The 20,800-nt window shown below is 46.7% G+C and overlaps 1 protein-coding gene across 7 annotated transcripts in view; it reads left to right on the forward strand.

The window, feature by feature from the left end:
- The window catches only part of LOC138926293 (uncharacterized), a 184,057-nt gene that overhangs the window by 23,490 nt on the left and 139,767 nt on the right, over positions 1-20,800 (forward strand). For 6 of the 7 annotated variants that reach the window (XR_011442767.1, XM_070279961.1, XM_070279959.1 and 3 more), the window contains 3 exons: positions 1,404-1,593; positions 20,372-20,447; positions 20,502-20,683. Coding sequence is in view for 6 of the 7 variants with exons in the window: in XM_070279961.1 (XP_070136062.1) it covers positions 1,404-1,593; positions 20,372-20,447; positions 20,502-20,683 (448 nt within the window). In the remaining variant the exon portion in view is untranslated. The remainder of the gene's footprint in view (positions 1-1,403; positions 1,594-20,371; positions 20,448-20,501; positions 20,684-20,800) is intronic. The other variant, XM_070279960.1, reaches the window with a different exon arrangement.

Genomic DNA, 20,800 nt, shown 5'->3' on the forward strand with positions numbered 1-20,800 from the left:
GAGCTGCCTGGCCCACGAGCACTCCGACGGATCCTGTCGGCGGGGTGACGGTTGTAAGACGTGTGGTCAGGATCACCACACGCTGCTGCATCTTGTGGAGAAGCCGCGGGCTCGGCGCAAGGCACGCCAAGAGGAGCACCGGTCACGGAGCGCGGGAGTCAGGACACAGAGTGTCTCGTCTGGCGCCCGGCCGTCATCCGCCAACTCCCGGCTCGGTTCGGGTGCTCCTCGGCCTGGGTCCGCCACTTTCCGGCAATCCCAACCCGATCCACGGCCACCGACGTCCCGACACTCGTCGATACATCCTCGGCCTTCGTCCGCCACTCCTCGGTTGCCGACCTCCGCTCATCTGCCCGCGTCATCCGCACCTAGGCAAAGTTCCGTCTCTCGTCGAGGGGCCCCGCTGGACGCGGTCGCTGCGCCCACCCTCTCGTCGCTGCTGCAACGAAACAGCGTCAACGTGCTGCCGACTGCACTAGTGCGGATCGACACCGGGACCCGGAGCTTCGACACGGGGGCCCTCATCGACCCATGCACGCCCTCGAGCTGCATCGACGCCTCGCTCGCTGTGTGTTTCCGGCTGCCCACTACCAGCGTGGGGGACGAACAGGTGTGTTCCGCCACCGTGGGGTCAACGACCGATGATAGCGTTCGGCTGGAGGTCATGTTTAAGATCGAGCCTCACGTGCGAGTTCGTACGCCGTCCCGGGAGCTGAGCGAGGCGGTGCGTGCCCACTTCCGAGGCGTGACCCTGGCGGATGAGCGATTCCATCTGCCAGCGACAATCTCCGTCGTCCTGGGCGATATGTACCCACGGATTATCCAACCGGGCTTCCTGAAGATCCAGGACGGACTGCCAGTGGCCCAGAGCACCGTGTTTGGATGGGTCGTGTTCGGAGCCTGCCACCAGCCATAACACCGAGGGAGCTATTGCAACCCGAGCGATTGCAAGGGGGGCGGAATGTTTAGGTGAGGGGCCGTGGTGCCGCTCACCTGAAGAGCGCACCCGCGCTTTAGAGCGCACCCGCGCTAAAGAGCGCACCCGCGCTAAAGAGCGCACCCGCGCTGAAGAGCGCATCCACACTCGCCCCTCTGTGCCCTCTCTTCTCGCTCGTTGGTTGTCTCGATCTCTTTTTGTACTAGTTTTTAAGTTTTTAATTCGATGTACGCAGCCAATAAAGCTGAACGCGTTTTTTTGTACTTGAACTGAAGACGCCCCCGACTTGTTATTTTCAACCCCCATTCTGGAGTCTTTTTGCGGAACCAACGCCCCCCTACAAACATATAAATAAATTATATAAATTATATAAATGTTTTTTCCGATTTCTATACTAATGTGTTAAAATTTTATTATATTTATAATATTTAAAATATTTATAATAAAACCTTAATGTTTCTTTTAGGTTTAATCAGTTCAAAAAACATAATAAAAGAAATACAGAATGCGCTCTATATCGAAAGATAGGAGGTTCGGAGCTTCGGAAGTTAACACCAAGGGCTGTCCTTGGTAATGCTGGGGCTAACGAATATGATTATGGTCACATAACAGGTTATGCTTATAAAGGGATTCATTCCATGGGCCCTAATAAAATTGTAAGTATAGATACCATTATATTAGCTCTTAATTTAATCAATCAAAAAATCTGTTGACGAGATGAAATAACGTTGACGAACCCGCAACCCACGCTCAAAATATCTGATATTCATTTCTGTGACGAAAAAATGCAATATAGGTGTATGAAACTAAACATTGAAAAGTATTCTTAAACGGCAAGTCTCTATGTTCTTATTAGTTATCCGATCCTTATAAAATTTAATACCACGAATCAACAGGTCAATATTAAAATCCAAATAAAATCCTTATTCTCTTACTCTAACAAGAAAGAAAAGCTATGGTCAAGTTTCCCGACTATATTATACCTGGTACTCTTCTCTTCTACCCACACTTGAACTAAATCTTAATGATATGGACTGTGGCCTAAAAATTGTTGTTGCATAGGGGGAAAAAACACGGAAGCAATTTAGTAGAGATGGACTCTGAGCTAAAAATTGTTGTTGCATAGGGGGAAAAAACACGGAAGCAATTTAATAGAGAATCAGAATAAAAAGTCTCTATATATCCTTCAAAGATTTTTAGATTTGGCTGATTTTGGCTTATATTAGCCATTGGAATAGTTTAGAATAATACCTTTTCACAAATACTGATGTGAATTAGCGCTACAGAAAGATTTTCGTTTTGGGGGCGAAAAAGGGCGTGCCAAATTTTGACCAGAACTCGATCTGCGTGGATGCCAAATCGTATAGTTTCAAATCAGATAGTTCTAAATCTTATGGTCTCTGAGATCGACTCGTTCAAAATTTTAACACTTTAGTATGGAAATAGGTATATAGTAATATATCAACAAAATTTCTTTAAGTGTATATCAGTAAATTTTGTAAACCGAAGCTGAAGCCTTTTGTATTGACATTCGTAACCCAGCTGCAAATAGCCTCATTCCAATTTTTGTAAAAACATAAACATTTAATAATTCCAATTCGGCTGAAAACAGCCTCATTCCAGATTTCCAATTTTTAAGAGTCACTTCAGATTGAAAACCAAAACAATATTTGGGTAAACAGAAATCCCGACTCAAATCTTTTTTACTCCTTTTATGTGAATTAAAACTAAACAGCTCAAACCATTCTTAAATGGGAGCCCGCTTCACAGGAAATTTCACATTTTCTTGTCACCTCGATTAATTGAGACCCGACTTTATCTTATGGTATTCGGAAATGGTATTTGGTAGATATACCAACTTTGGTATTTTTGATGATAGAAGCTTGGGACTTTTTTTTAGATATTTTATTGTAATTGATTGGTTTTATTGTGATATTCTCATAAGGATCAGCCAACTATATCCGATGTTTGCGATACATATCCGGTTTTAACTGAAAGGGTATATCAACTTCGGCTCTGTCCGAAGTTAGCTTTTCTTTCTTTTTTTTCTCGATTACTTATTTAATTTGTAAGAAATAGACTTAAATACTACAATAACACAAGAAGAAATGTAAGAGATAAAAAAACCATCGACTTACGGTTTTATTTAACTCCGTAGAAGCATTTTTTGGTGTTAAAAGCTTATCCTTCCTCATGTTGATTTTTCCATTTTGTATTATTGTAGTATTTAAGTCTATTTCTTACAAATTGAATAAGTAATCGAGAAAAAAAAGTTTGTTTCATTTGGTTCATTGGTTTACGTTTTATGAGCGGTTGAACATGCATATGCTGAACATGGAATCACTTTTGCACCCCACTGTATGTAACATCCCTAAAAATCAGCGCGAATTTTGTTTTCCCGATATAAATTACCTATAGAAAAAGTTTGGCATCAAAACTTTTTAAAAACTATTCTGATCTGACGTACAGCTATGTATATGCAATTTGTGAGGGCAAGAGGAAGCCTTGCCAAAGTCTTACATAAACTTGATCTGCGTGACTACCATAAGAGTCCAAATCCGATAGTTCTATAACTAATAGTCACACGTTCAAAATTGTAACACTTTATTTTGGAAATCGATATTCAACATATAACATTTATAACATCTCTAAAAATCGGCTTGAATTTTTTTTCTGGTTTAACTAATTTGAACAGTCGCGTATTATAGAAGTCTCTATACCAAAACCTATAGGTCTATCTCCTACGAGACCATACTCGGCTGTTGACGCTGATCAAGAATTTATATACATTTTGGGATCGGAAGTAATTCCCTTTCTGTGTTATATACATTCACACGAATGCAATTTACCTTTGTACTTAACCTTTGTACCTTTCCAAACTTAAAAAAATGGCTTGGGGGTAAGAAATTTCATTCAAATAAACTAGTAATCTGTAACAGGGGTCGTCAGCAACGGGTACAATCGGGTGACCTACACGCAAGCAATTGCGTGCCGTAACTGTGTACACCGCTGGTAGTGCGACTATACTCTCCACGTGAGGGTGGCTGGTAACAGGTCCCGGTAAGGTCATGTCTCTGCCGAGGATGCTGGCTAATGGTAGTCAGGCGGGAAGAAGAACACTCCTTTCCTTAAATCACCCTAATCCAAGGTGGAACAGCAGATGCCGAAGAATTCGTATCCGAGGGGGGCTCGGGCGCTAATATGCGAACTCTGGGGGACCGGCCGACCTCCCAGTTTTAACCAGGTTTATCGTGACAAGCGGGCTATGTCATGATGGACGAACCCCTTTCCGACTACTCTAGGATCCAAATATGAATTCTACTTTTCAAAACAAAAACCAAAGCGGAGAACGGAACTCCCTAAAAAATTCCGGAAATGGGGTCAGGTCAGTCAGTCAAACTCCAAGGCCCTCAAAAGCCAAGGAGTTGCTGAGATGGAGAAGCTCCCCACAGAGGGGCAACATCTGGAGATCGGACGCGCCGGTGCGGAGGAGGATGCCAATGCATCTTATTCCAAAGCGGGGCTAGCCATGGGGCCACCGATCGGCGTGGAAAGGAAAACCCCAGGGTCACCCTCTAAACCAACCGGCGGGGTCCCTAAAAGGACGCAGCGAAAGTGCTCTTATAAAGATAGGAGAAGGGCAGCCTTCATTTTAATGAGGGCGGACCCATCGGCCGAAGCCAAAACGGACCAGGCTGAAATTATTAGGTCCACGTAGGTAGAAGCCCCCCTTGCCAAGAAGAGGAAAGCCCAGCCGCAGCCGTCCAACCGCAGCCGTCCAACCGCTCGTTCGTCGAAGTGACAAAGAGAAGAAGCCTAATTGGAGTCCTGGACAAGGGTTCCAAAGACGGGCTCATCCCCAAGAACCTTTGGCGACGAGTGGTAAAAGAGTTGCATGGGCGCTTCGTAGAGGAGATGCTACGAAACGCAGGATGGTACCAGGGTAGCGTCCAGGTAATTGCCTGCCAAGACGCGCGATCGGTAGAGACCTTCAAGCGAATGGTAGCATCGCTTGGAGAGGTCTACCCCGTAGCTAAGCTGGTGGCGGTTGACTGGGAGGAGATCCCAAGCAAACCGAGAGTGCGGGTGTGGCTCACAGAAAAGCCAGTCAACCCTAAGACCATCCTAACTATGCTTAGGATGTGCAATCCGACGCTTCCCACGGCGGACTGGAGAGTTGCCAAGGTCGAGGAGGCGGTGAGGCTGCGAAGGCAGGTCGTCCTCACACTCAACGAGGTGACCGTGGAGGACTCTCTGATGAGATCCGAGACGGAGGCAGAAGTTACTGTGGTGGAGAATTGTAAGAATGCCCCTGACAATCTTGCATATAAACCTCCATCACAGTAAAGCGGCGTCAGCTGCCCTCCTACTCCACCTCGCCGAGAGTGGAGCTGATGTAGCCCTCATCCAGGAACCCTGGATCCTAGGAGACACGACTCTTGGGTTGGGGGCATCGGAGTATAGGCTCTGCAAAGCCGATACAACAGGTAAAAGGCGAGCCTGCATCCTCGGAAAAAAAAACCCTAACTTCTTTTTGCTACCCAATTTCAGTAATGAAGTCCACGTAGCCGCAGCCATAGAGAGTCCAAAGGGCCCTCTAAGGGTGTGTTTGGCATATATGGGCCACGACCAGAAGCCCCACCCCCCGCACCCGCATCTCAAACAGCTGGTGGAAGATAGCGGCACGCAAAAGACCGACCTGATCATAGGTTGCGATGCCAACGTCCACCATCATCAGTGGGGAAGCACTGACACGAACGAGAGGGGTGAGTCAATCTTCGATTTTATCCTAGGCTCCAATCTTCTGGTGGGTAACAGGGGTACAGAACCCACCTTTATAGTCAAGAATAGAAGGGAAGAACTTGACATTACTCTCTACTCTGACTTCCTAGCTGACAAGATTGTTAGATGGGGAGTCCTAGAGTAACACTCTTTCTCGGACCATCGATACATAGAATTAGTAGTCAATTTTGAGAAGTTTAGTCGACTAACAGTACGCAACCCGAGAAAAGCGAACTGGGAGTTATATAAAAAAAAACTAGAAAGATCCTTGGGGAAAACTCCGGCAAGGGACGTTGACAGTAGGGAAGTCATGGATGTCATGGTGGACACGCTAACGGCGGCGTGCGCCAGGGCATTCAATAAAGTCGTCCCAAAAGCAGATCGGGCAGTAGCAAGTCAGAGAAACTACCATGGTGGTGGTAAACACTTGCGCCCATCTAGGCCCGCAGTAATTTAATTTCGCCCATCTAGGCCTGCGCCTACCTAGGCCCGCAGTAATTTATTTTCGCCAGTAAGGCAAACACGGAGACAGCCTGAGAGACGTTCAAATCGAACCCGCAAACCCTTTAATTTCGCCAGTAAAGCAAACACAGCTTGGGAGACGTACAAATCGAAGGCAGAACAACAAAGAATTGCGGACAAAATGGAATGCCTGGACCAATTTCTGCACGAACATTCAACAAACATCGGAGGCCTCCCGACTCCGGAAGGTCCTCGCTACAAGTGCACCAAATGTATGGTACATTAAAACCTCGGAAGGTAACTGGAGCACTTCCAGCAAAGAAACCCTGGAGGCTCTCCCAGAGGCTCTCTCTCTAGAAGAAACAACCCTGGAAACGTAGAGACAGGAGGACAGCCCCTCCCTCCCTAACCAACTCGAATACCTATTAAGTGATAGGTATCTCAGCTGGGCGATAAACAGCTTTAAGCCTTTCAAATCCCTAGGCCCAGATGGCAATTTTCCGGCTCAACTAATTAAAGGCGGACCCAATCTGAGGTCATGGGTCAGGAAAGCTTTCTTATCAATTTTCAGAATAGGCATCGTACCCGCAAGGAGGCGTACTCTCACCCCTACTGTGGAACGTGGCGGTTAATAGTCTACTACGTTCCCTAGAAGGTGGTGGTTGCAAAGTTATTGCTTATGCGGATAATGTCGCAATTGCCTTATTTGGAAAATTTCTCCAGACTCTATGCGACCTCATGACGGACAAACTTAGGGTTCTCTCAACATGGGCAGTTAGGAATGAACTAGGTGTAAACCTATACAAAACCGAGTTTGTTCTCTTCACTAGGAAGTACAAAATACCAAATTTAAGGCTTCCAAAAATATCAGGGGAAACACTCTCCCTCAGCGGTAGATAGAGCACTGTAGATAGAGCTAACAAGGCAACAATCGCGCAACAATCAGGCAGCCTACGTACCACAACGACAGACGCCCTTGACTTCATATTCGACCTAGTACCTGTAAAAATAGTGGGGGCCAAGATATCCACGCTATCAGCAATTAGGCTACGCGAGATGGGTCTATGGGAAAGGACCGACTATGGCTACAGACTACTTCATACCTGTTGATCAACCCACCTTGTTTATGTGAAGGGCCGTTGAGCCGCTGAACTTTAGAGCGCATCCGCGCTGAAGAGCGCACCCGCGCTGAAGAGCTCATCCGCGCTAAAGAGTGCATCCGCGCTCGCCCCTCTATGCACTCTCGCGCTCTCGTCGGCCGTCATCGATCGTCCATTCTTTTCTAAGTTATGTTTTTAATCTTCTGTAAGCAGCCAAATAAAGCTGAACGCGTTTCTTTTGAATTCCTGAAAAGACGCCCCCGACTTCTTTTTTCAATATAATTCTGGGATCTTTTGCGGCAGCAACGCCCCCTACAACATTTCGGTCCTTTGAGGCGGATAAATCCTTGATTTTCTTCTGCCAGTAGTTCTCGGCATTGTTCCGCCAAAAGATAAGCACATTTTTCCGTCTCCTTCTCTCTGCCGGTCATCAGCAGTGGTCCAAAATTAAATTTCGTTCACACTGCTGCAAGATTGTTTTTCCCTCCGTGTCAACTCCAAGTCCGACTTTTCCGACACAATGGCAATTTGAGATTTTCTACTCTTCTTCGTCTTCAAATTCTGCAAATTTTTCCACCCGCCTCCGTTTTGTGTGCTGCCCATATTCCTTGCCGTTTTCGGCCTCTCCATTATCCATTCCAACGGTGCCAACGGTCCAGGCATATGTGCATCCACATACACACATACATATGGCAAAAGACTGCGCGGAAGAGCCAAGGTGTGCGTTCTGCAGCAACGCCGGGAAGGAAGCAGGACATATAGCAGGAAGTGGGAAATGTCCGATGTTTAGGAGCGCCCTATCACAAAGGAAAAGCTAATGAAGTGCACCCAGCTCAACCTTAACCATTGCGAGGCGGCTCAGTCGCTGCTTAGGCAGGCGGTCAGAGACGAAAGGACACAGGTAGTCCTCATCTCGGAACCATATAGGAGCATCCCAGGAAACGGATGGCTGACAAGCAGCTGCAAGGGTGCGGCTCTGTGGTCAACGGAGACCGCTCCACAGGACATTAGGACATCCAGCGAAGGTTTTGTCCGGGCCAAAATAAATGGGGTTACATTTTACAGTTGCTACGCCCCGCCAAGATGGGAAATCTCGCGCTACCAAAGAATGCTACGAAGCCTGGTAGCGGATGCAAGAGGCAGATCGCCGGTGGTCATTGGAGGGGACTTCAACGCCTGGTCCCCGGAGTGGGGAAGCCGAGCACCGAACGAGAGGGGTACCAGTCTACTGGAACACTTTGCGGCACTAGACGTGGTCTTGGCCAATAGAGGCCAAAAGCTGACGTACAGCAAGGCAGGGCGTGGATCTATTATCGACATTATTATTATCACCTTCGTTAGCAGCGCACTAATAAGGAGGTGCAACTGGGAGGTCAGTGATGCTTTTACTTTCAGCGACCACCAGGCCATACACTTTACCCTTGGAGGGGTAAGTAGGAAACGGATTCCCAAGGTGACAGGACCGAAATGGAAGGACTCGCGTTTGGATCGAGAAGCACTCTCGGTAACCCTGCAGACGCTAGACCGGACTTCATCATCCTCCCCGGAGGGAGCAGCGGAAGAACTTTCAGGATCACTATCAGATGCTTGCGACAGTGCCATGCCTAGGAGGAAACCCAGCAGAAGAGGAGCATCAGTATACTGGTGGAACCAGGACATTCAGCAACTAAGGACCGCCTGCCTGCGGGCAAGAAGACGCTTCCAAAGGGCAAGAGGCTCAGAGGACCTAACCACAAGAACGGAGGAGTTCAAGGCAGCTAAGAGGGCCTTGAAACTGGCTATAAAAGCCAGCAAACGGGAATGCTTTCAAAAATCTGCGACGTGGCGGTGGTGGACCCATGGGGCACAGCCTACAAGGTCGTCATGAAAAGGCTTAAAGGGCAAGAGCACCTAAGACCAACTTGCCCTACACTATTAAGGAAAATAGTGGAGGCTCTGTTCCCGAAGCACCCGCCAAAAAGGGAGACTGTACCAGCCGATGATAGGGAGCCGTTTACGCCAGTTACGGAGGAGGAGATCCGGAACTACGCAAAAAGGATTAAGGCTAGAAAGACTCCAGGACCAGACGGAGTGCCGAATTCCGTCCTGAGGCAGGCCATGCAGGAGAAACCGGAGGTCTTCGCTGAGACCTTCAACAAGTGTCTTCAGCACGGCACTTTTCCAAAAAAGTGGAAGAGGCAGAACCTCATTCTGCTGCCGAAAGGGAACAAGGCGACAGACGACCCATCAGGATTCAGGCCCATATGTCTCCTAGACACGGTAGGGAAAGTCCTCGAGATGGCCATAGCTACTCGCGTCTCGAAATTCGCTGAGGCAAAAGGAACGCTCTCGGTCAGCCAGTACGGTTTTCGGAAGGCGCGCTCCACGGTGGACGCCATCAAAGCCGTGACCGACACGGCGGAAGCAGCCATCGCGGGAACCCGGTGGAAATGGGGAGATAAGGAGTATTGCGCGATGGTAACACTGGACATCCGCAACGCCTTCAACTCGGCTAATTGGATACGTATCCAACGAGCCTTGTTCTTGGCAGGAACTCCTAGATACCTACAACTAATATTATCCAGCTACCTTTCAGATAGGACACTGCTGTACGACACGGACGAAGGACCAAAATCCTATGAGGTGACTGCGGGGGTGCCGCAGGGATCGGTCCTCGGGCCACTTCTTTGGAACATCATGTACGACGAAGTACTCAGAATCGAACTACCGACAGGATGCAAACTCATCGGCTTCGCGGACGACCTGGCGCTGCTCGTGGTGGCGAAGGAAATCAAGGACGTGGAAACCAATGCGAGTGAAGCAATACGGAGGATATCAACCTGGATGACTGACTCTGGATTGGACCTAGCAGCACATAAAACGGAGGCAGTTCTCTTCACGAGCAGGAAGAAGGTGGAGTATATTACCATCCAGGTGGGCAACTGCTGCATCACCTCAAAGGAGGCAATTAAATACCTAGGGGTAATGCTGGACAACAGGTTGTCCTACGGAGCGCACGTGGAGTACTCCACCATAAAAGCTGCAAGGATCCAAGGCGCACTCTCAAGGATGCTGCCAAACGTGGGAGGCCCAAAGGAAGGCAGGAGACGTCTTCTAGCCAGTGTCGTCACGTCGGTCTTGCTGTACGCTGCGCCGATATGGGCTGCGTCAGTCAGAAGACATCAGGGGCTTAAGAAAAAGCTAGGGGCATCGTACCGACTAGCGGCCCTACGAGTCATATCCGGATTTAGAACCATATCCGAGGAAGCCGCCCTCGTTCTAGCCGGAATGATTCCCATCGATATTCTGGCTAATGAAGCGGAGGAAATTTACGCAGCCAATCGGCAACGGGGAAGGAACTCATCCCGAGAGGCCATTAAGACGTCAGCCCGACAAGCGGCATTATCCTCATGGCAGGAGAGGTGGGACGCAACGACCAAAGGTAGATGGACGCACAGGCTAATACCAAACATCCAGGAGTGGATCGGAAGGAATAACGGTCAGGTTAGTTACCAGCTTACCCAGTTTCTTACAGGTCACGGGGGGTACAGAAAATACCTCTATAGATTCGGACACGACGAGAGTCCAATGTGCCCCAACTGCCCAGGAGCAGACGAGGACCCAGAGCACATATTATACAATTGTAGGTGATATCGTGCCACCGTCGGATCGCTACCAGATCCAGAGCAGCTCGTGGAATTCATGTGTAGCTCACAGGAGCAATGGAACTGGGTAAGCCAGTTGATAGCTTATACACAGGGCGACTTAAGAAGACTCGAAAATGAACGTCGCTTAAGGGAGAATGCCTAGATTAGGCAACCCTTCCCCGCGAAGTAATACTTAGCAGTGGTACCGCGGGGTATGTGGTGTGTGCGGGGGTGTCTTTAGTACGTAGGCGCCGGCTAGACATGCCGGTGAATTGTGCATGCTATTGGTACGGGCCAATAGTATCTAGGATAAATTTTCACCTCAATGGCGCAATCCAAAAAAAAAAAAAAAAAAAAATACACACATACATATTTTTTTGGTGCAATTAATCCGCGAAAAATTCGCAAGTGAACAGTGAAATTGTGTGGTGACAAAAAGAAGGCATAATTAATATTGGCCAGCCGGTGTGAATTAGTTCCGGAATTTCAAACAGTCACCGAACAGTCCGCCGCTGTCGTAATACCTATGTGTTTTTTATCTTCCCGAATCAGTGTCATTTTTTACACCACATAACATTTCTTATTATGAAAACCGCCAATTATAAAACGCCATTTTACTAAAAATCCGTGATTGTGTCGCTTAAATTCGCGACCTAGCCATGTTGTGTTTTTTGGTGCTGTTTTTTTTTCTTTCGGGTACTTACAGGGTGCCGACGGCATAACCGGCTGCGTAACAACTAACTTTAACCAACTTTAACCAAATTAATTATAAATTTATATATTTGTAAATATAACCACCACAATTTATTTAATTAATATTTCCGTTCGAGCGAAGGGCCAGTTTTGTTTTAAGTCTCCTTTCCGGCCACTCAACAATTAAAATTATTTAAAAAAATTAATAATGGAAAATTAATAATAATTTATTTATCAACCTTCTGTCCGAATAAAGCCGCGGTTTCAATTCCACCTTTCCGGCTTCGGGATAACTAAATCCAATTAATTAAAGCAGTGGTCGGCACCCCGATACATTGATATGATTTTACCGCATTAGTGTTAGTAACGAATAGCAGAAAGTAGGCTGTGAGCATGACGTTTCACACATTTATACTGTGTGTGTGTGGCAGAGCACGGGCAGAGAAATTTCCTATGCCCCCGAGATAGGGCCGTGCCGACCTCTGAATTAAAGATTAAGGTTTCAAGTCCACCTTTCCGGCTTCGGGATAATTAAATCCAATTAATTAAAGATTAAGGCTTCAACTCCACCCTTCCATAATAATTAAATACGACAATTAGTCAAAATTAATTATAATTAATTATTTATTTTCTTTTTTTGTGTGATAAATCCAAGCCAAGGTCAAGTCCACCTTTCCGGCTCCGCAAATTCGAAAATAGTTAAGAATTCAATATTTACGTACGAGCCACACTGGTCGAAATATACATATATAGACCGTCATATATTTTTTTCCGAACGAGCACGAATTTTCCGGTACCTGTCCATTTTCCGCCCCTCTAACGCCGCTTCTACTCCGCATCAGGCAACATCCGCCTAGAATCCCAACATACCTCGTCTCATTTGGTTTTTTTTTGGGTTCCTGAAGTTTTCTTCCACATTCGAATTGTGCCGCATACGACGTTCCTTTCGACATCGGTGCTACTAATTCCCACTTGTGCCTTGTAATCGCATTTCATCCGCGGTCTCACCGTTCTCATCAAATTAGTGCGACCGGCCACCACTTCGTACGAGTCACCTGTTGCGCGAGTCAGTCGACAAGCGCTGACCAGCGAATTGGACTCTGAGAATGCCCACGGGAGACGACAAAAAGCCGCGTTCGATCCCAGCCATCTGTTTGGACAGATCTCAATCCGCATCTCCGCGGACGCCTCTTTTGAAGCCTAAGGCTACCAGTGCCAGTCCAAGGGCAAAGAGTGACGAATCCGTCAATACAATCCCCGGTCCTTCACAGAGGCAGATTCGCTCCGTTGCGAAAATGGCTCCAAGTGCGGTCGAAGTGGCGTTGAAGAAGTTCATCGCCACAACAGATGGCGAAAATGGCTCCAAGTGCGGTCGAAGTGGCGTTGAAAAAGTTCATCGCCACAACAGATCGAATTAGCCAATTTGAGGCTAACATAAATACTCCGGGCGCCCCAGAAACGGAAATAGGCTCCCAATACATGTGCGAAGTCCATCGGGACCAAATTCGGGCACTGTGGGAGAAGGTGGAGAAGAGCTATGAGAGCTGCTCCGATTTGCTAGCCGTGTCAGACGACAATGCGTCCACCTTGACAGTGCTGGAATCGAAGTACAGCTACTGTTATTCCGTCTATGCGAGGTGTATTGCCCAGTTTCTGGAGAAAATTGCCTCCCAATCCACTCAGACTTCCGTCAATGTCCACACGCCCGCGTCTACAGGCTGCCGGTTACCTCCGGTGGATACCGAGGTCTTTGTGGGTGATTATCTTCCTTCAGAGACTTGTTTACGGCTATTTACATCCAAAACTCGCGGCTCACCCCAGTAGGGAAGATGTTCCACTTACTGTCCAAAAAACGTGGTGACACCCACGCCATTGTTTCTAAGGCTCCGCTACCCATGAGGGGTTTGTCGTCGCTTGGCGTAGCCTCACAGACCGCTTTGAGAACCGGCGGCTATTGGTCAACAGCCAGTTGAAGATCCTTTTCAACATCCAGGCTATTTCTCAAGAGTCCGGGGTCGCGCTGAAGGAGCTGCAAGCCACCATTCAGAGTTGTCTGACAGCCCTAGAAATGTCCTCCATTAATGTTGAGGCTTGGGACTGTCTCCTGGTATTTATGATTTCGTCAAAGCTCCCCAACGTCACACTTTCTATGTGGGAGCAATACGTGCATAGTTAGGCCGAGATTCCAACATGGAAGGAATTAGATAACTTCCTGACAGAGCGCCATCGCACTCTGGAGGCCATCGACGACGCCAGGCCTAGTGGCTCCGTGCAATTCCGGGTCCGGGCTCCGGGTCAGGAGCCGTCCCACTGGGCACGGCCCTTATCAACGTGTGCCATTTGGGGTGCACCGTCCAGGCACGAGCACTGATAGACTCAGGGTCCGAAGAAACTTTTATAACAGAACGACTGTTCAACCTTGTCAAGTTTCCCTTCAAGACGATTCACGCACAAGTTTCCGGCCTTAATCAAACCATTTTCGCGCAGTCTACTAAATTGTGCCATTTCTCTATTCGGTCGCCGTCTAGACCCGTGCTACAATTAGAGACTGCGGCTTACGTTCTTCCGCAGTTGGCAGGAAAACTGCCATCATATCCGATTTCGCAAGATCGTCTCAAGGGGTTGCCCGACATTCCCCTGGCGGACCCCAACTTCTTTGAGAGCTCCCAATTCGATGTGTTATTAGGAGCTGACATTTTTCCGTTCATTCTCCTCGGTAATTCCAAGGCTAATATCTGCGGGACGCTTCTCGGTCAGGAGACCATTTTTGGATGGGTGCTGACAGGCCCATTATCTCCAGCCAAACCCCGCAGCGTGTTTGTTTTTTCCGCACGAGTTGCCTGCAGCCTCGGTGACTCACTGGATCAGGGAGAGGTGCCCACACAGATCAGTTCGGAGTCGGATTCAGGTTGCGAGCACAATTCTGTCTCGACTTCTTCTTCAATTTACGCATCGCATCACGCTGCACGGTGGCAATCAGCTGATGATCCGTCTGATCCGGGCCAAATTCTGGATTCGAAGATCATATTCAGCACGATGTCGCCACGCCCACGCAACGCCCAGTCACTGGAGAGCAGATGTACCCGAGGTATACAATTCTACCAATGCCGATACCAATACCAATGCTGGCCCACGAGCACTCCGATGGATCCTGTCGGCGTGGGGACGGCTGTAAGACGTGTGGTCAGGACCACCACACGCTGCTGCACCTCGTGGAGAAGCCGCGGGCTCGGCGCAAGGCACGTCAAAAGGAGCACCGGTCACGGAGCGCGGGAGACAGTACACGGAGTGTCTCAGCTGGCGCTCGGCCTTCGGTCGCCACTTTCCGGCACTCACAAGCCGATCCACCATCGACTTCCCGGCGCTCGTCGGCAACTCTTCGGCATTCTTCCGCCACTTGTCGGGTGTCGTCAAGCACTCCTCGGCATTCTTCCGCCACTGGCCGGCAGTCGTCAAGCGCTCCACTGCTTTCGTCCGCCACTCATCGGGTGCCGTTCACCGCTCGTCCGCCCGTGTCATCCGCGCCTAGGCAATTTTCCGCCTCTCCTCGAGGGCACCTGCAGGACGCGGTTGCTGGGCCCACCCTATCATCGCTGCTGAAGCGGGACCGCGTCAACACCGGGATCCGGATCTTCGACACGGGGCCCTTCATCTACCCGTGTACGCCCTCGAGCTGCAGTGACGCATCGCTAACGACGAGGGATCTGTTGCAACCCGAGTGATTGCAAGGGGGGGCGGGATTTTTATGTGGGCCGCTGAACTTTAGAGCGCATCCGATCTAAAGAGTGCATCCGTGCTCGCCCCTCTATGCACTCTCGCGCTCTCGTCGGCCGTTATCGATCGTCCGTTCTTTTCTAAGTTAAGTTTATAATCTCCTGTAAGCAGCCAAATAAAGCTGAACGCGTTTCTTTTGAATTCCCGAAAAGACGCCCCCGACTTCTTATTTCACCATAATTCTGAAATCTTTTCCGGCAGCAACGCCCCCCTACAACACACCCTAAAATAAAAGGTATCCATTCCAACAAGAAAGGAATGGGCAACACAAATCCCGGGACCAGCCGGTTCCCTTCATAAAGGGTTTTTCAATAGGGGCGCTACAACTTAATTTTTTAATAAAACACAAACGGTTTGACTTGTCAACTAAATTTTTTTTTATTATCGAATTTAAACGTATACATTTAATTATGAATTTCGATTTTTTGTTGCATGACCACCGCGAATCATTGAACCCAATTTTCAATCACTTTTTCGCATAAATCGGTCAAAATTCCAGCAATTTTGCGTTCAATATTGGCTCTGAGCTCTTGCAACGTCGCCGGCTTATTGGCATAGACAAATGACTTCACGTAACCCCAAAGAAAATAGTCTAAAGGTGTCAAATTACACGAGCGCGGCGGACACTCGACCGGTCCATTTCGCGAAATAACACGCTTATCGAACTTAGTTTTCAATATTGCAATTGTAGCGTGTGCTGTGTGGCATGTGGCCCCATCCAGTTGAAAATAAATGTCGTCCACGTCCATTTCATCCAATTGCGACAAAAAAAAATCGTTTATCATATCGGGTAGCGATTTCCATTCACAGTAACGTGGCGATCGTCATCGTCGACGAAAAAATATGGCACCAAACAGTGATTTTTTCGGGATGCAACGGTGCCTCACGAACCACGTATGGGTACTTCCTGCCCAGTAACGCATATTTTGCTTGTTGACAAATGCATTTAGCCAAAAGTGAGCCTTATCGCTGAAGATGATTTTTCGGTGAAAATCTGCATCATTTTCGAATTGCTCTTCAGCCCAATTCACGAATCGGCGTCGCTTCAAATGGTCAAACGGCTTTAGTTCTTGTGACAGCTTGATCTTATATGGATGTAAGCCAAGATTTTTACGCAAAATTCGCCACAATGACGTCACAGAAAGGCCCAATTGTTGAGAACGTCGTGTGAGCGACACATTCGCGTCTTCTTGAACTGAAGCGATGGCGGCTGCGATGTTTTCATCACCTTGAGCACTTCTTGCTCTCACGGGCACCGGAACATTATGTAGCGAACACGTAGACTCACATTTTGCCACTAGACGGTCGATTGTCGAACGGGCTGGCTTGTTAAATGGACCGTAAAATGGCCGTAATGCTCTTAAAGTAGCAGCAACAGAACGATTATTTTGATACAAAATTTTCACAATTTGCAATCGCTGTTCAAGTGTGTAGCGTTCCATGATGAAATGTATACTAATGAAGTTTCATATGTCAAGAGAACAAGGAAAAACATGGCGTCGTTCGCCGTCCCTATTGGAAAAAAGTTGAAGCGCACCTATTAAAAAACCCTTTATTTACACAGACGGTTCAAAATTGAATGGCCAGATGGGAGGCGGTTTCCATTGCGAACGGCTGTGTCTTAATGAGTCTTTCAGACTCCCCGACTACTGTAGTGTGTTCCAAGCAGAAGTAATAGCTATCGGGGAAGCACTTAGATCCCCCCATTAGGCATCCCCTTAGCTACGCGGTTTCCATTGCTAACGGCTGTGTCTAAATAAGTCCTTCAGACTCCCCGACCACTGTAGTGTGTTTTAAGCAGAAGTAATAGCTATCGGGGAAGCACTTAGATCCCCAGCACTTAATGGCAATCAAGACACAATCTGTATCTTCTCAGACAGTCCAGCGGCACTCAGTGAATGACTGTCGCAGATCTCTTAACGAGATGGAAGAACAGTATGACATCCACCTCATAAGGGTGAGGTGGACGAACTAGCAAGGGCAGATACCAACAATCCTCTCCTCCCGAACCAGTAGGCATCCCCTTAGCTACGTGTAGACTAAAATGCAGGGACCACTTTGACCGCGCAGCAACTGCAGGAATTCAAGCATGATATGGCCTATCCGCTCTAGGGAGATATCAATGATGCTTATCGCCCTCAATAGGCAAGACTGCAGTCTGGCAGTCAAGGCCATCACGGGACAATAGTTAATAGGAGCACACGCGGCTAGACTAGCGGTGCCACATTATGACTACTGCAGGAGCTGTGGAGATGTAGAAGAGGAAGAGACAGACGCACACTTCCTGTGATAATGCCCTGCGCTGGTCGCATCCGACTAAAATTCTTGGGCGCACCAGCACTCACGGACCTAACAGAACTCGCGGAGATCGCTCCACGCAGACTCGTAGCCTTCATCCGTAAATCTGGATGGGACCGTGAGCCGCCACTGGAAGGACAGCACACTCTTGGGCACATAAGTAGATAGGAGCGGGGAAGTCCGCTTGTAGGACCGCCTGTGAGGTATCACAAGGAGCCCTAGCGGCTTAAGTGGATGGGGGTGTCAGTGACTGGCTCCGCATAGCCGCCTCAACCTTACCTAACCTAACAGGTAATCTGTGAAACAAACGCCTATTTTGAGGACCTGGCCAAATCTTATTTTATGGAAGGTATTGGGAAACTGGAGGATCGGTGTTCCAAGTATCTCTTCATATAGGTATCTCTTTATATATTAGATGCATAAAACACTGAAGTGTGGTTGGAAAAACAAAAGGCTAACCTCAGGAAACCGTTATGTCAGCAGCTCCAGGCCTGTATAAATCATTAGAAGCAGGTTACACTCGGCAATTTATTTGCTCCACACATGAGATGTATCTTGTAGATGTATCTGAAATCCTACGCACGTCTGCCCAAGCTCAGAACCCGGGCAGAATCTCACCATCTTCGGGGAATTGGCCTGGCCACGGAAGGAAGCTAGCAAAACGATCTGATAAGTGTCAAGATTGTATAACCTTCGTCTGCCGGGTGCCTCGTACTAGGTGCTGGCTTGTGGGGTGGAGCGGTGGTTCGTTCGGTGGTGGTGTTACTGTTACTCCCTTGGCCCCACCGCACAGTTATACATAATTAAATTCAGTGCAAGGCCCAGACCAGAGATGGAAGCCACTTTGGCGAGTCACGTTATTGAAAATGGATTAAACAAAGGCTTAAGATCAGGGTCTAGGTTTTTTTTAAAGCTATTATATAAATAAATATATATTTTTTTAAATTATTTAATAAATCAAAGTTTAAACTATGTAGATAGTAGTCTCGAGTATTAAAACCTACATTTCGTATCATCAAATTTTCCATCTAACTATTTTCAATGATTTTTCACCCGCTGAGCATCACTGCCACTGAAGTAGTGACTTTGTTTTTTGAAAATCACCGCTGCCGCACCGCATAGCAAGAAAAATGAAAAAGAAAACTCACTGATATTGCTCTAGTACGGACAAATACTACGATACTATACACTTCGGGCCAAAGTGAGCCCTCAAAGTGTAGTTGCTGTAGATGTAGATCCATTGTTTTGGTCACACAGCTGAGAAACAAATGGAAAAATGGAAAAATTACCCAAGCAGCCGAGCCAAAAATTGAAAAATAAAAAAGCAAAATTAAAAACAACAAGAAAGGAAAGCTAACTTCGGGCGGAGCCGAAGTGTATATACCCTTGCAGTTAAAACCGGATATATATCGCAAACATCGGATATAGTTGGCCGCTCCTTATGGGAAATATATAATCCAATTTATTACAATACAAAATATAAAAAAAGTCCCAAACTTCTATCTTCAAAAATACGAAAGTTGGGTCATTTCCGATCGTTCAGTTATATGGCAGCTATAGGATATAGTCGGCCGATCCTTATGAAATTTGGTAGGTCGGATTAACTGACCAAAAATAGAACCTGTACTAAATTCCAGCTTTCTATCTTCAAAAACACGAAAGTTGGGTCATTTCCGATCGTTCAGTTATATGGCAGCTATAAGATATAGTCGGCCGATCCTTATGAAATTTGGCATGTCGTAATGTGTTGCCAAAAATAGCTCTCATGTCAAATTTGACATGAGTCTCTAACTCTAAAAACACCAAAGTTATACCATTTCCGACCAATCAGTTATATGGCAGCTATAGGATATAGTGGGCCGATCCCGGCCGTTCCGACTTATATACTGCGTGCAAAGGAAAGAAGGGTGTGTGCCGAGTTTCAAGACGATAGCTTCAAAACTGAGAGACAAGTTCGCGTAGAAACGGACAGACAGACAGACGGACATGCTCATATCAACTCAGGAGGTGATCCTGATCAAGAATATATATACTTTATAGGGTCGGAGATGTCTCCTTCACTCCGTTGCACACTGTTGGACAAAATTAAATTACCCTCTGCAAGAATAATAAAAATTTTGCGCGATGGCTTCGAAACGAAATCGCACGCACACATGGTCCCGTGTATGTGAATATGTGACACGCATACATAAAAAGATCAATCCAAGCGCAGACCAACCTTCATCGCGCTCCTGCCAGAGACTGAGAAACAGAAAGCATTCAATGAGAAAAGATGAACGAACGATGAGACTAAGAAAGAGAGTAAGAATTGGCTCTGGGGCCTGTCGCAAGAAATTTTTGCGTCCATTTTCGTTGTATGAAATGGGTTGCCTATATGCTATATGGTTAGTGGTAGGAGGACTGCTAATGTTTACTAAGCGCAAAAGTATGCAAAAAAATTGTTGCTGAGAGTCCATGCCTAAAAAATGTTTAAAATTGAATTTTAAACAGTTATTGAGTTATTTATATTGTGAGTAGATGAAATGAGTACCGGGTATAATATAGTCGGATATATCGACTATAGCCGCCTTTCTTTTTTGAAAATGTTATGTGTCAATTTCTATGTTTTTAGAAAAATTATAGATTGATTATTATGATTGCCTGAAAGTCCAAAAAAAATTTCTATAAAACATTACAATAGACGTCCTTTTATTAATTAGATTGGTCCTCAAACAGAAGCTTTTACCGAAATTTCAACAAGAAGCAATTTTAAATTGGACCTTAAAAACAAAAACGGTGAGTTTGATTAAATGTAATTACGTTTTAAAATTACAAATTATTTTATTAAAGGTTCGAAAAATTCGAAAAAGGATTACATATCTCAACAACCGTTTTCATCACTATTCTCAACAGATTCTTCATTACAAAAAAAAGTAATAAGTTTTGAAGATATTACCGATGTAACTCTTACTACTTTAGCGTTTTTATCATTTGGGATGTTCACCTTGCAAGTTCTTATGTGCATTGTCATGGTAAATATTTTATCATCAACATCCGTTTATTATACCGTTTATTATTATTTATATACTTGGAAGTTCTTATGTGCATTGTCATGGTAAATATTTTATCAACATCCGTTTATTATTGAT

The sequence above is a fragment of the Drosophila bipectinata genome, chromosome 3L, assembly GCF_030179905.1.
Source record: "Drosophila bipectinata strain 14024-0381.07 chromosome 3L, DbipHiC1v2, whole genome shotgun sequence".
Lineage (NCBI taxonomy): Eukaryota > Metazoa > Arthropoda > Insecta > Diptera > Drosophilidae > Drosophila > Drosophila bipectinata.